The 12,789-nt window shown below is 49.6% G+C and overlaps 1 protein-coding gene across 3 annotated transcripts in view; it reads left to right on the top strand.

The window, feature by feature from the left end:
• MTCL2 (microtubule crosslinking factor 2) overlaps positions 1-12,789 on the top strand; it is an 87,083-nt gene that overhangs the window by 37,802 nt on the left and 36,492 nt on the right. For all 3 annotated transcript variants that reach the window (XR_008496095.2, XR_008496094.2, XM_054467251.2), the window contains exons 4-5: positions 9,023-9,085; positions 10,184-11,365. Coding sequence is in view for 1 of the 3 variants with exons in the window: in XM_054467251.2 (XP_054323226.1) it covers positions 9,023-9,085; positions 10,184-11,365 (1,245 nt within the window). In the remaining 2 variants the exon portion in view is untranslated. The remainder of the gene's footprint in view (positions 1-9,022; positions 9,086-10,183; positions 11,366-12,789) is intronic.

The following is a 12,789-nucleotide window of genomic DNA, read 5'->3' as shown; positions in this document are numbered from 1 at the left end:
AAAATACAAAAAAATTAGCCAGACGTGGTGGCAGGCACCTGTAGTCCCAGCTACTCTGGAGGCTGAGGCAGGAGAATGGTGTGAACCTGGGAGGCGGAGCTTGCAGTGAGCTGGGATCGCGCCGCTGCACTCCAGCCTGGGTGACAGAGCAAGACTGTCTCAAAAAAAGAAAAGAAAGAGGCTGGGCACGGTGGCTTACGCCTGTAATCTCAGCACTTTGGGAGGCTGAGGCAGGCGGATCACAAGGTCAGGAGATCGAGACCATCCTGGCGAACACGGTGAAACCCCGTCTCTACTAAAAATACAAAAAAAATTAGCCAGGAGTGATGGTGGGCACCTGTAGTTCCAGCTACTCAGGAGACTGAGGCAGGAGAATGGCGTGAACCCGGGAGGCGAAGCTTGCAGTGAGCTGAGATTGCGCCATTGCACTCCAGCCTGGGCGACAGAATGAGACTCCGTCTCAAAGAAAAAAAAAGAAAGAAAAGAAAGTATTTGGAATTTATTCGTGAAATTTTTAAAAGAGGTCAAGCTTGTAAAGAGCGCTTTGTGGTACCTGGTACAGAGTAGGTGCTCAAGAAACACTGGTTCACATCCCTCTGCAGCTGGTGTCAGTGAGGCTGGTCTAGCTCTCCTCACATGCCCTGTGGTGTCTCAGGCTTGTGCACAGGAGGCGGAAGCCTGTGTTTATTATTTGCTGTTTATCCTCTCCCTCCTCCCTCTCTTTCCTGACATGGTTTCTATGGAGACGAGGGTCCCTGAGCAATTCTTCTGCCAGAGCCTCAGTCCCATCATCAAGATCTGCCGTTGCCATCCTGACAGGCTGCCGAGGTGGTGCTGTCACCCGGCTGGGAACAGGAGCCCCTGGCCTGAGCTGATGTGGTTGCCATGGAGACAGCTCTCTGCTAGAGAGAAGGGAGGTGGCAGGCCCTGGCCAAGGGCTGCAGTGGCACTGTTGCCCAGCTACCCTCTCTTCCAGTGTCACACCCCTCCTTGTGTTTTAGGCAGAAAGCCAATACAAGTGTTGACGTGATTTATTATGGTATAGCTGCTGTGTTTGAGCCGTCACTCTGTGCCAGGCACCACACAAGCCTTGACCACACCAGCACATTGTTTAACCCTCCAACAGCCTTCCCACGGACACAGTGTGGTTGTCTTATTTTATAGGTGCCACTGTTTGTTGGCCATTTTAAAATCATGATTTAATTCCCATACCATACAACTCACCATTTAAAAGTGTACAGTTTGGGCTGGGCGCAGTGGCTCACACCTGTAATCCCAGCACTTTGGGAGGCCGAGGTGGGTGGATCACCTGAGGTCAGGAGTTCGAGACCAGCCTGACCAACATGGTGAAACCCCATCTCTACTAAAAATACAAAAATCAGCTGAGTGTGGTGGTGGGTGCCTGTAATCCCAGCTTCCTGGGAGGTTGAAATAGGAGGAGAATTGCTTGAACCCAGGAGCTGGAGGTTGCAGTGAGCCGACATCCCATCATTGCACTCCAGCCTGGGCAACAAAGCGAGACTCTGTCTCAAAAAAAAAAAAAAAAGTGTACAATTCAGACCAGGCACAGCACTTTGGGAGGCCGAGGCAGCAGGATTGCTTGAGCCCAGGAGTTTGAGACCAGCCTGGGCAATATATTGAGACCCTTGTCTCTACAAAAATTTTAAAAATTAGCTGGACATGATGACACAAGCCTGTGGTTCCAGCTACCCAAGAGGCTGAGGTGGGAGAATTGCTTGAGCCTGGGAAACGGAGGTTGCAGTGAGCCGAGATCACGCCAGCGTACTCCAGCCTGGGTGACAGAGCGAGACCCTCTCTGAAAAAAAAATAATTAAAATAAAAACAATGAAAAATAAAAGTGTACAATTCAGTGATTTTTAGTATATTCATGATGTTTTGTAACATTACCATTATCTAATTCCAGAACATTTCCATGGCCCCAAAAAGTAACCTCATGCCTGTGAACAGTCACTCCCCACTCCCCCTTTCCCTCTTGTCCCCAGCAACCACTCATCTGCTTTCTGTCTCTGGATTTGCCTATTCTGGATGCTTCATCCAAATGGAGTCTTTGGTGACTGGCCTCTTTTACTTAGCATCAGGTTTTCAAGGTTTATCCATCCATGTTGAAGAATGTAGCAGGACCTCATTCCTCTTTATGGCTGAGTAATCATCCATTGTGTGGGTATATGACCACATTAGATATGTCCATTTATCTGGGTTGTTTTGGCTACTATGAATAATGCTGCTGGGAACATTCATGTGCACGTTTCTGAGACTGTGTGTTAGTTCTCTTGTGTAGATCCCAGGGAGTAGAACTGCAGGATGTAGACGTGACTGGAGAAAGACAAAGATGGGATTCAAACCCAGGACTCCACATCTCCCAAACCCGCACTGACTCTTCTGGTGTTGCCCCTACGCTCCTTGCCCCACCCTTGCTTTCCTAGGACCCTGTTGTGTCTTCAGAAACCTGGAAGAGGCTGTCCACTCCTGTGACTGCTTCCCTCCCTGGCACAGCCTTCTCATCCAGAATTCCTACCTGGTGGGCTAGGAAGGGGCTGATAGTTCAAAGCCCGGTTCTACCTTTTTTCCGGACTTGACACTTACTTGCAAGTGACTGTAACCTTGCGGAAATGATATAACTGCTCTAGTGCTTAGTTTATTTATTTTATTATTATTTTGGGGGGAGACAAGAGTCTTGCTGTGTCACTCAGGCTAGAGTGTAGTGGCACGATCATGGCTTATTGCAGCCTCAAACTTCCGGGCTCAAGAGATCCTCCCGCCTCAGCATCCCAAGTTGCTGGGACTATAGGCACACGCCACCACACCTGGCTAATTTTGTATTTTTGAAAGAGATGGGGTCTCTCACTATGTTGCCCAGGCTGGTCTCAAACTCCTGGGCTCAAGCAATCTGCCCGCCTCAGCTTCCCAAAGTGCCGGGATTACAGGCATGAGCCATCGTACCCAGCCTAGTTTGTTTATAAAATTGGAATATTATCTCTACTTCTCAGAGGTGTTTGTGAAAATTAAACAAGACAAGCAAGTAAAGTGGTTAACACAGACTAAGGACTTATTATTTTCATTACTGTCACAACCACCGTGAGGGCTGCGGGTCTGGAGAAGCATTTGTCTTAGTTAAATAAATACATTTCTGCTTCCTCTGGCGAGGAGCTCTCTGTCTAGAGCTGCCAGTTGCCCGGGAAAGGAGCAGCTATGTTGCCAATCTTCACGTGCAGTTGGCTCCATCTGTCCTTGTGACATTTGATTTGGGGCCAATGTTTAAAACACTCTTTGTTTTCTCCCCCAAGTGATCTCTCCCTAATCAAGAGCCACATGGCCTCTCTCTGTGGCCATTTCAGCCACTCAGGAGGAAGAATGAATGCCTAAATCTTTGAGGTGCACCCCCAACCCCGGGTTCCTTCTAGAATCTACAGTAGGCCGGGCACAGTGGCTCACGCCTGTAATCCCAACGCTTTGGGAGGTCGAGGCGGGTGGATCACTTGGGTTCAGGAGTTCGAGACCAGCCTGGGCAACATGGCGAAATCCCATTTCTACAAAAAATACAAAAAATTAGCCAGATGTGGTGGTGCACACCTGTAGTCTCGGCTACTCAGGAGGCTGAGGCATGAGAATTGCTTGAACCTTGGAGGCGGAGGTTGCAGTGAGCCGAGATCATGCCACTGTACTCCAGCCTGGGCGACAGAGTGAGACCCTGTCTCAAAAAAAAAAAAAAAAAGAAAGAATCTAGAGTAAATTTTGTACCTGAAGCACAGTCTGTGCTTTCAGTGAGACCTTTCCAAACATCTCCTCCAGATTTGGTGAAAATCTGCCCTGCTGTTTTGGCAGAAGGTTCATTTTGTTCCTTGGAAGGTTGGCCTTTGTTTCTTGGCCAAAGTTGGGCAGGAAGGCGTTTGAGTGCAGAGGCCCCTCCAGAGCTGTGCTCAAGCAGCTCTCTCCTGGGCTGAAGGAAAGACAAGGGAGGACATAGCTCAGGCTTCTCCTAGAAGCCTGTAGACAGGGAGATGCTTAGAGGCACCACCCTGGCTGCTCAAAGACGGCCTTGTGAGTTGCTGGCGAGTGGGGAAGCCCCTGTTGCATGCCAGGCCACAGAGTTTGTCCTCAGGACTAGGCATGTCCCCAGGCCTCGCGGCTGCATTCCTGCTGGGGCCTAGGCACCACCCTGCCCTGTCCCGCCCTCCCAAGGCCCAGAGCCAGAACATCTGCCTCTTGGGCAGAGACTGGCTTCATCCCTGGGGGCTCCACAAAGGGGCTCTGACAGGCCCTGGCTTTCTTGCGGGGTGGCAGCCCCCCAGCCGCCTGGCCAGCTGCTGCCCTGCAGAGGGGAGGAAGGTCTTTGTGCACTCTGAGCCCGCCTTGTTTTCCCTCCAGAATGGCAGGGCTATGTGGGAGCCCACATGGCTTAGATAAGGTGGGGGAAGTGTCAGGTCCCCAGAAAAGGGTGGAACTCGTCTCCTCTGCCCCCCACCCTGCTTTCTGGTGACATTCAAGCCACTCAGCTCATTCACACCTTTTCTCCGCCTGCTGGAAAGGTGTTTGGTGACTTCTTGGGGAAAGTATATTTTAAAAACCTTTTATAATGACTTTTCCCTTCCCCCCAGCAGATAGTAGTACATGCTTAGCAGAAAAAGATTAGAAGATTCGAATAAGCCATAGGGAATTTCTGTGTGGATGGGGAGGTGCATATACTTCCAATATGTTTTTCTATGTATACATATATGTGTATTTAAATGTAAACGTGAATATGCTTTTTTTCTTTTTTGGAGACAAGGTCTGGCTCTGTTGCCCAGGCTGGAGTGCAGGGACGTGATCTTGGCTCAGTATAACCTCCACCTCGCGGGCTCAAGCAACTCTCCCACCTCAGCCTCCCAAGTAGCTAGGACTACAGACACGTGCCACAACACCCGGCTAAGAATATGCATTTTGTTTGCTTTGTTTTTGTTCTTGTTTTTGAGACAGAGTTTCTCTCTTGTTGCCCAGGCTAGAGTGCAGTGGTGTGATCTCGGCTCACTGCAACCTCTGCCTCCTGGGTTCAAGTGATCCTCCTGCCTCAGCCTCCTGAGTAGCTGGGATTACAGGCATGCACCACCACGCCCAGCTAATTTTTTTTTTTTGTATTTTTAGTGGAGACGGGGTTTCTCCATGTTGGTTAGGCTGGTCTTGAACTCCCGACCTCAGGTGATCCACTCACCTCGGCCTCCCAAAGTGCTGGGATTATAGGCGTGAGCCACCGCGTCCAGCCAGAATATGCATTTTTTAATCTAAAAAAGTAATATAAACTCAGTGAAGCAAAAATATCATTAGAAAAGCACACAGATGCATGCCTAGCATACCTCCAAGGACAAGCTGCAGCACTCTGGTTATGTTGGTTGCCTTGGGGCGGGATAACTGGGTGACTGGGTTCACTGTATTCTTTTATGTCCTTTTTGAATGTTGAACCATGCGACTTTGTTATCTATTCAAAAATAATAGAAATAATAAAACCCATAAATTAAAGAAGAAAGCCTTCCCTAACTGCCTCCTTCAGTTCTACTCCTCAGCCTGACCCAGCATCAGCAGTTTGCTTTGTATCTTTCCAGGTCTTTCTCTAGTCTCATACAATGCAGGTTTCTATATATTTTTAAACTTTTTTTTTTTTTTTTTTTTGAGACAGAGTCTTACTCTTTTGCCCAGGCTGGAGTGCAGTGGTGTGATCTTGGCTCACTGCAACCACTGCCTCCTGGGTTCAACCAATTCTCGTGCCTCAGTCTCCCTAGTAGCTGGGATTACAGGCGCCTGCCACCACACCTGGCTAATTTTTGTATTTTTAGTAGAGACAGGGTTTCACTATGTTGGCCAGGCTGGTCTCAAACTCCTGGCCTCAGGTGATCCACCTGCCTCGGCCTCCCCAAAAGCTGGAATTGCAGGCGTGAGCCACCACACCCAGCCATTTCTTTCTTCTTTCTGTGGCTGAGTAAATATTCTGTTGTGTGGATAGACTACATTTTTTTAATCCATTCTAAAGTTGGTGGACATATTTGGGTTATAGGTTTTGTTTTGCTGGTTACTTCTTTCCCTTAACAGAGTGTCTGAGAGACTTTACCATGTCAGTGAATCTCATGATCCCTTAGTCCTTTGAATGGCTTTAGGTGATCTCATTCATTCACATGTGATGCCTGACCCCTTGGTACCTGTGGAGACCCCTGGCTCTCCTCGCTGTCACTTCACTTCCTTCCTCCAGGGAGTCTGCAGTCATTGGTGGGGCTCTGGTCACCTAATCCATGGCCCAGTGTTATAAATGAGAAAATGGAATTTCAGGAGAGGAAAGGGTTCACCCAGGGATCATAAACTCAGCGTTGCAAGGGCCCCAGGGTTCAACTCCCAGCTGAGGCCGCAGCCCTTCCCACTCAGCTTGTAATAGGTGGGCCTAGATCCTTCCGTAGCCTGATGGTCTGAGCCCACAGTTCCCCCCTTGCATGCTACACGGGGGTCTGCTTCTGTGTGCCCCGTCCAGGGCCCCACTGGCTGCCCTTGTCTGCTGCCTCCTGGCTCTTGTGGAAGGACTCGTTTTCTGACCCATAGCCCTGTTTCCTCCTCTTCCCTTCCAGCTTTTGAAAGCTCCCAGGTCAGCACTTCTCAAATACTGGCTCCTGGCTCTTGGCACCCAGCATCTGAAATATCAGCCTCTGCCTCCCTGCCTCATTTGCATTTCAAAAGGTCTCTTTAGGATTTGATTGGGCTCTAAGATTCTGTACTTAAGGGTCCATCTGGAGCTCTCCTTGCCTGGCACAGAGGATCCGACCTGCACTTCAGAATCACCTGAAAGCATTTGAAAAATACTGATGTCTCAGACCTACCTCAGACCACCAGCATTTTTTCTTTTTTTTTTTTGAGTAATTCTGATGTGTATCAGGTTGAGAACCACTGTGCTAGCTACACTCTGGCCCTCATCAGAGAAGACACATTTTCTCCTACCAACTCTTTGGAATTCGGTCAAGAGCTATGTCAAGAACTGGTCCCAGGTCAGCTGTGGGTGTACTGTGAGACCTTGGACAAGTCCCTGCCCCTCTGTCTTGGTTTCAGAAAAATGGGACTCAGATTAGATCAGTGGCTGTCACTTTCAGGTATGGGGTGTGAGAGGTGGGGGATGGAGCAAGCATGTATCCAAATCACCTTGGGGCCATTTTCAAAAATATACCAGCCCACCTTGAAAAGTCAAAGCAACCTAAGCATGGTTTTATACATACACCACCACCATGAATCACCCCTCCTCTCTTGGGAGGAAGCGCTCAATAGAATCGTGCATCTAATTGAATGACTTCTTTAAACATTGAGAAATTTCAGTAATTGTTATTGTAACATTTCCTCCAATTCCCTCTGTAGGGCTTGTGCCATTTGGCATTCTTGCCAGCAATTTATGAACCTTTTTGTTTCTCCATAGCTTCACCAATAGAATATGTCGTCAGATATTTGGATTTTTGCCAATCTGATAGGTGAGAAACGGTATCTCAGTGTAATTTTAATTTGCATTTATCTAACAGGAGTGGGGTTGAATATCTTCATGTGCCTTGATGTCTTCATGTGCCATGATCCATTTGCCTTTCTTTTCCTGTGAACTGTTTTTCATATCTCTAGCCTATTTTCCTACAGGTCTGCTGGCCTTTTGATGCTCTGTTTGTGAAACTCTTTCCATATTTAGGATATCAACCCTTTGTTGGTGTTATACATTGCAGATATTTTTTCAGTTTGTCATTTATGTTTTTACTTTTCTTAAGGAGTTTTTATTTCCATGCAGAATTTGCTTGTATAATCAAATGTATCTATTTTTTCCCCTATTGCTTCTGGATTTTAAACATCTTATTTTTTTGAGGTGGAGTCTTGCTATGTTGTCCAGGCTAGTCTCAAACTCCTCAATGCAAGCAGTCCTCTCACCTCAGCCTCCCAAAGTACTGGGATTACAGGCACGAGCCACTATGCCGGACCAGCTTCTGGATTTTTGAATCACTGTTTGCCATCAGTCTCTCATGACCATTTCTAAGCCTTATGTGTAATTACGATTTGTTATATTCATTTTATTGTTGTTGTTTGTTCTTTGAGACAGGATCTTGCTGTGTTGCCCAGGCGTCTCAAACTCTTGGCCTCAGGCAATCCTCCTGTCTTGGCCTCCCAAAGTGTTGGGATTACAGGCGTGAACTACCACATCCAGCCTCCATATTCATGTTATCTATTAGTATTCATTCTGAATTACAGTTCCCACTAGATGTCAGTTTCATGAAGACAGGATTTTCTCTGAGATGGAGATTTGCATGCAGAGGTTTATGGAAGAGTCTCCTTGGGAACAACACCACAGGGAGTGAGGCAGAGCTGGAAGCTGAATTACACCAGTGATCTCAGTCGATCCCATGGGGAGCTCTGGAGCTAGGATGGCCCTCCCTGTAGAGCTGAGGCAAGGGGTCATGGACCCGTCCCTGGATGTGGGCTCCATCCATGGATGGCACCTGCCCTTGGACAAGGTGGTTCCCCTCAACCAATGGCTGTCGCTGGGAGAGGTACTCAGCTTTGAAGTCTCAGCTCTGGGAATGAGTGTCTCAGTTCCGAAGGGGAATCTGGGCAAAGCACCACAACATCCTCCCTGGTTCACTGCTGTGTTCTCTGCACCTACCTACCTGGCGCTTGATAGGTGCTCAGGAAATCCTTTGATGAAAGACAAACGAGAACAGAAACACAGCTTTCCAAGTCTTCGCCGAGGCCAACTGAGTCACACATGGGAGCGGGCTGGAGGGGAGGAGCCCTGAGCAGGTGTTTTCAGAATCATCTTCTCCAGTGCTTCTGGCCTATCTCCCGTTGCTGCTCACTGGGTGATCTGGAGGGCTCCTCTTACTCAACAGTCAATGCTGTCAGGGTGGGGTGGCCTGGAGACTGGGGCCCTCCCTGGACCCTGGGCACTGTGACAGGTCTCTGCATGTGCATTATTCTGTGAGCTTTCAGTCCTGACTTTTTTTTTTTTTTTAATTAAATCTCACTTCAGCATTCCTTGAAGAAAAGAGGAACCCGCTCCCTGGGGAAGGCCGATAAGAAGACTTCAGTGCAGGTAATTCCCAGCAGCCCCCGTAGGAAGGTTTTATTCTGAAGGCCTGAGCCTGACTCTAAGTGGTCTGGGGATCCCAGATTCTGCCCTGTCCCCCTCTTGCTCATTTTCTTTTTTTTTTTTTTTTTTTTTTTGAGACAGAGTCTCACTCTCTTGCCCAGGCTGCAGTGCAGTGGGTGGCACAATCTCAGCTCACTGCAACCTCTACCTCCCAGGTGCAAGCGATTTTCATGCCTCAGCCTCCCGAGTAGCTGGGACTACAGGCACGCACCACCATACCTGGCTAATTTTTGTATTTTTAGTAGAGACAGGGTTTCACCGTGTTGACCAGGCTGATCTCGAACTCCTGGCCTCAAGCAATCCACCTGCCTCGGCCTCCCAAAGTGCTGGGATTACAGGTGTGAGCCACTGTGCCCGGCCCCCTTGCTCATTTTCTTAGTTTCACTGCTCACTTTATTTCCCAAAACCACATCCTGAGCCCATGGTTCTTAGATGCTTAGACGATCGCTCCCCACCCCAGCCAGGAACTTAGCAAGCAGCACTACAGTCAAATCCAAAGGTCTAGAGTTGGAGACCCAGGCTTGAATCTTGGCTCTGCCACTTGACTGCCATGTGATTGGAGTGAGTCATTTTGAGTTTCTGGGCTCCATTTCCTATCTATCCCTGTCTTGGGGGTTCATTGGAAGAATTGGATGAAGTACTATATGCAGCAAAGGCCACATACCGTTAGCTCCTAGTGGTATGGGATTGTCAGAGTGCCAGGCCCTTTTCATCCTTAGCTCATTTAATCCCCTCTGTGTCTCTGGGAGGAAGGTAATGTTACCACCCCATTTTACTGATGAAACTGTAGTGGCAGCAGTTGCTCATCAGTATGTCACCTGCTCCTGTACTCCCAGGCTATGTGTGGCGCCCCATCCTTGCTGTCATTTCAACATCTACACCTCTGCGTGTCCCCCGGACCCTTAGCTCCTTGAGGGTCTCGCTGTGTCTGATTCATCCCTGTGTTCCCAGCACATAGTTTGTGCTCCCCAAAATGCCATGGCTGGTACTGAGCCTCCCAGCACTAACCTTCCTGGGTTGTGTCTGTCCCCGTGGTCCCAGGAGGACAGTGCAGACCTGAAGTGCCAGTTGCACTTTGCAAAGGAGGAGTCGGCCCTCATGTGCAAGAAGCTCACTAAGCTTGCCAAGGAGAATGACAGCATGAAGGAGGAGCTGCTGAAGTACCGCTCGCTCTATGGGGACCTGGACAGCGCGCTGTCAGCCGAGGAGCTGGCCGATGCCCCCCACTCGCGGGAGACGGAACTGAAGGTGCACCTGAAGCTAGTGGAGGAGGAAGCCAACCTGCTGAGCCGCCGCATCGTGGAGCTGGAGGTGGAGAACCGAGGCCTGCGGGCTGAGATGGACGACATGAAGGATCATGGAGGTGGCTGTGGGGGGCCTGAGGCACGCCTGGCCTTCTCCGTGCTGGGTGGCGGCGAGTGCGGGGAGAGCTTGGCAGAGCTGCGGCGACACCTGCAGTTCGTCGAAGAGGAGGCCGAGCTGCTGCGGCGCTCCTCTGCCGAGCTCGAGGACCAGAACAAGCTGCTGCTGAACGAGCTGGCCAAGTTCCGCTCGGAGCACGAGCTGGACGTGGCGCTGTCGGAGGACAGTTGCTCTGTGCTCAGTGAACCTTCGCAGGAGGAGCTGGCGGCTGCCAAGCTGCAGATCGGCGAGCTCAGCGGCAAGGTCAAGAAGCTGCAGTACGAGAACCGCGTGCTCCTCTCCAACCTCCAGCGCTGCGACCTCGCCTCCTGCCAGAGTACGCGGCCCATGCTGGAGACGGACGCCGAGGCCGGAGACTCTGCCCAGTGTGTGCCTGCTCCCCTGGGCGAGACACACGAGTCCCATGCGGTCCGACTCTGCAGAGCCAGGGAGGCCGAGGTGCTGCCTGGGCTGAGAGAGCAGGCCGCCTTGGTCAGTAAGGCCATCGATGTCCTGGTGGCTGATGCCAATGGCTTCACGGCTGGCCTCCGGCTGTGTCTGGACAACGAGTGTGCTGACTTCCGGCTGCATGAGGCCCCCGACAACAGCGAGGGCCCCAGGGACACCAAGCTCATCCATGCCATCCTGGTGCGCCTGAGCGTGCTGCAGCAGGAGCTGAATGCCTTCACGCGGAAGGCAGATGCAGTCCTCGGGGGCTCTGTCAAGGAGCAGCAGGAGTCCTTCTCATCACTGCCCCCCTTGGGCTCCCAGGGGCTCTCTAAGGAGATTCTTCTGGCAAAAGACCTTGGCTCAGACTTTCAGGTAAGGTGTCTCATGCACAGATCCTATTATTTATTTTTTTCCTTTGTTTTTTTTTTTTTTTTTTTTCTTGAGATAGGCTCTCTCCCTGCTGGCCAGGCTTAAGTGTGGTGGTGCAATCTCAGCTCACTACAGCCTCCATATCCTGGGCTTTAGCCATTCTCCCCCCTCACTCTCCCGAGTACCTGGGACTACAAGTGAGCACCACCACACCCAGCTAATTTTTATTTATTTATTTATTTATTTATTTATTTATTTTGAGACAGATTCTCGCTCTGTCACCCAGGCTGGAATGCAGTGGCGCAATCTCGGCTCACTGTAACCTCCAACTCCCAGGTTCAAGCGATTCTCCTCTCTTAGCCTCCCAAGTAGCCGGGATTACAGGCGCCCTCCATCACGCCTGGCTAATTTTTGTATTTTTAGTAGAGATGGGGTTTCACCATGTTGGCCAGGCTGGTCTCGAACTCCTGACCTCAAGTGATCTGACCGCCTTTGTCTCCCGAAGTTGTGGGATTACAGGCGTGAGCCACTGTGCCTGGCCATAATTTTTAAATTTTTTTGTAGAGATGGGATCTTGCCATATTGCCCAGGCTGGTCTTGAACTCCTGAGCTTAAGTGATCCACCAGCCTCAGCCTCCCAAAGTGCTAGGACTATAGGTGTGAGCCACTGTGCGTGGCCTAATAGTCACATTTTAAATCTTCAGTATTTGTGTGTGTCTAGTGGAGTAGATCTAGAATATTTCATCCTTGCAGCTTGTCCTTCTAAATCCTTCTCTACACGTCTATCATATATTTGTTTTTCCACCCAGATTGTTTTATATCTATTGTTACTACACAACTTATATTTTTAACGCAATGTATCAGTTTGTTAATTTATGATGCCTTGTCTGTTGTTCACAGTTTTTGTGCTCACTGCTGAAGGTGTCATGATTAACAAAAACAGATATGATTCCACCTCTCATGGCCCTTATCATCTAGTGGGGCAGAGTCACCCAAAATACCATGTCAGTGAATGTGCAATTAGACACTGAGAGAAGAATCTGAAGGAAACGTACATGGTTTTATGAACAAGGAACTTGACCTAGACCCTGTGCTGAGGGAAGGCCTCTGATCTGACCAGAGGTCAGAGGGATGGATGGCTGGGGGCACAGTGTTTTCAGCAGAGCAAATAGCCTGTGCAAAGACACAGCTCAGATCAGAGGCGGAAGGAGCATGGTGTGTCCAGGGCGCTGAGTGAAGAGACAATGTGAAGCTGGACTGCACTGAGCATGTGGGAGGTTTGATCTTCATCCTCAGAGCAATGGCAGGGAGTTTTTCATTTCCAGGGAAAGAGAGCGATTTAGCACTTTCTTTTTTCTTTTTTTTTTTTGAGACAGAGTCTTACCTCTGTCGCCCAGGCTGGAGTGTGGTGGCGCGATCTCAGCTCA

The sequence above is a fragment of the Pongo pygmaeus genome, chromosome 21 (assembly GCF_028885625.2).
Source record: "Pongo pygmaeus isolate AG05252 chromosome 21, NHGRI_mPonPyg2-v2.0_pri, whole genome shotgun sequence".
NCBI classification, from domain to species: domain Eukaryota; kingdom Metazoa; phylum Chordata; class Mammalia; order Primates; family Hominidae; genus Pongo; species Pongo pygmaeus.
The sequence above is the reverse complement of the archived record's forward strand: the minus strand, read 5'-3'. Positions and strand labels throughout refer to the sequence as shown.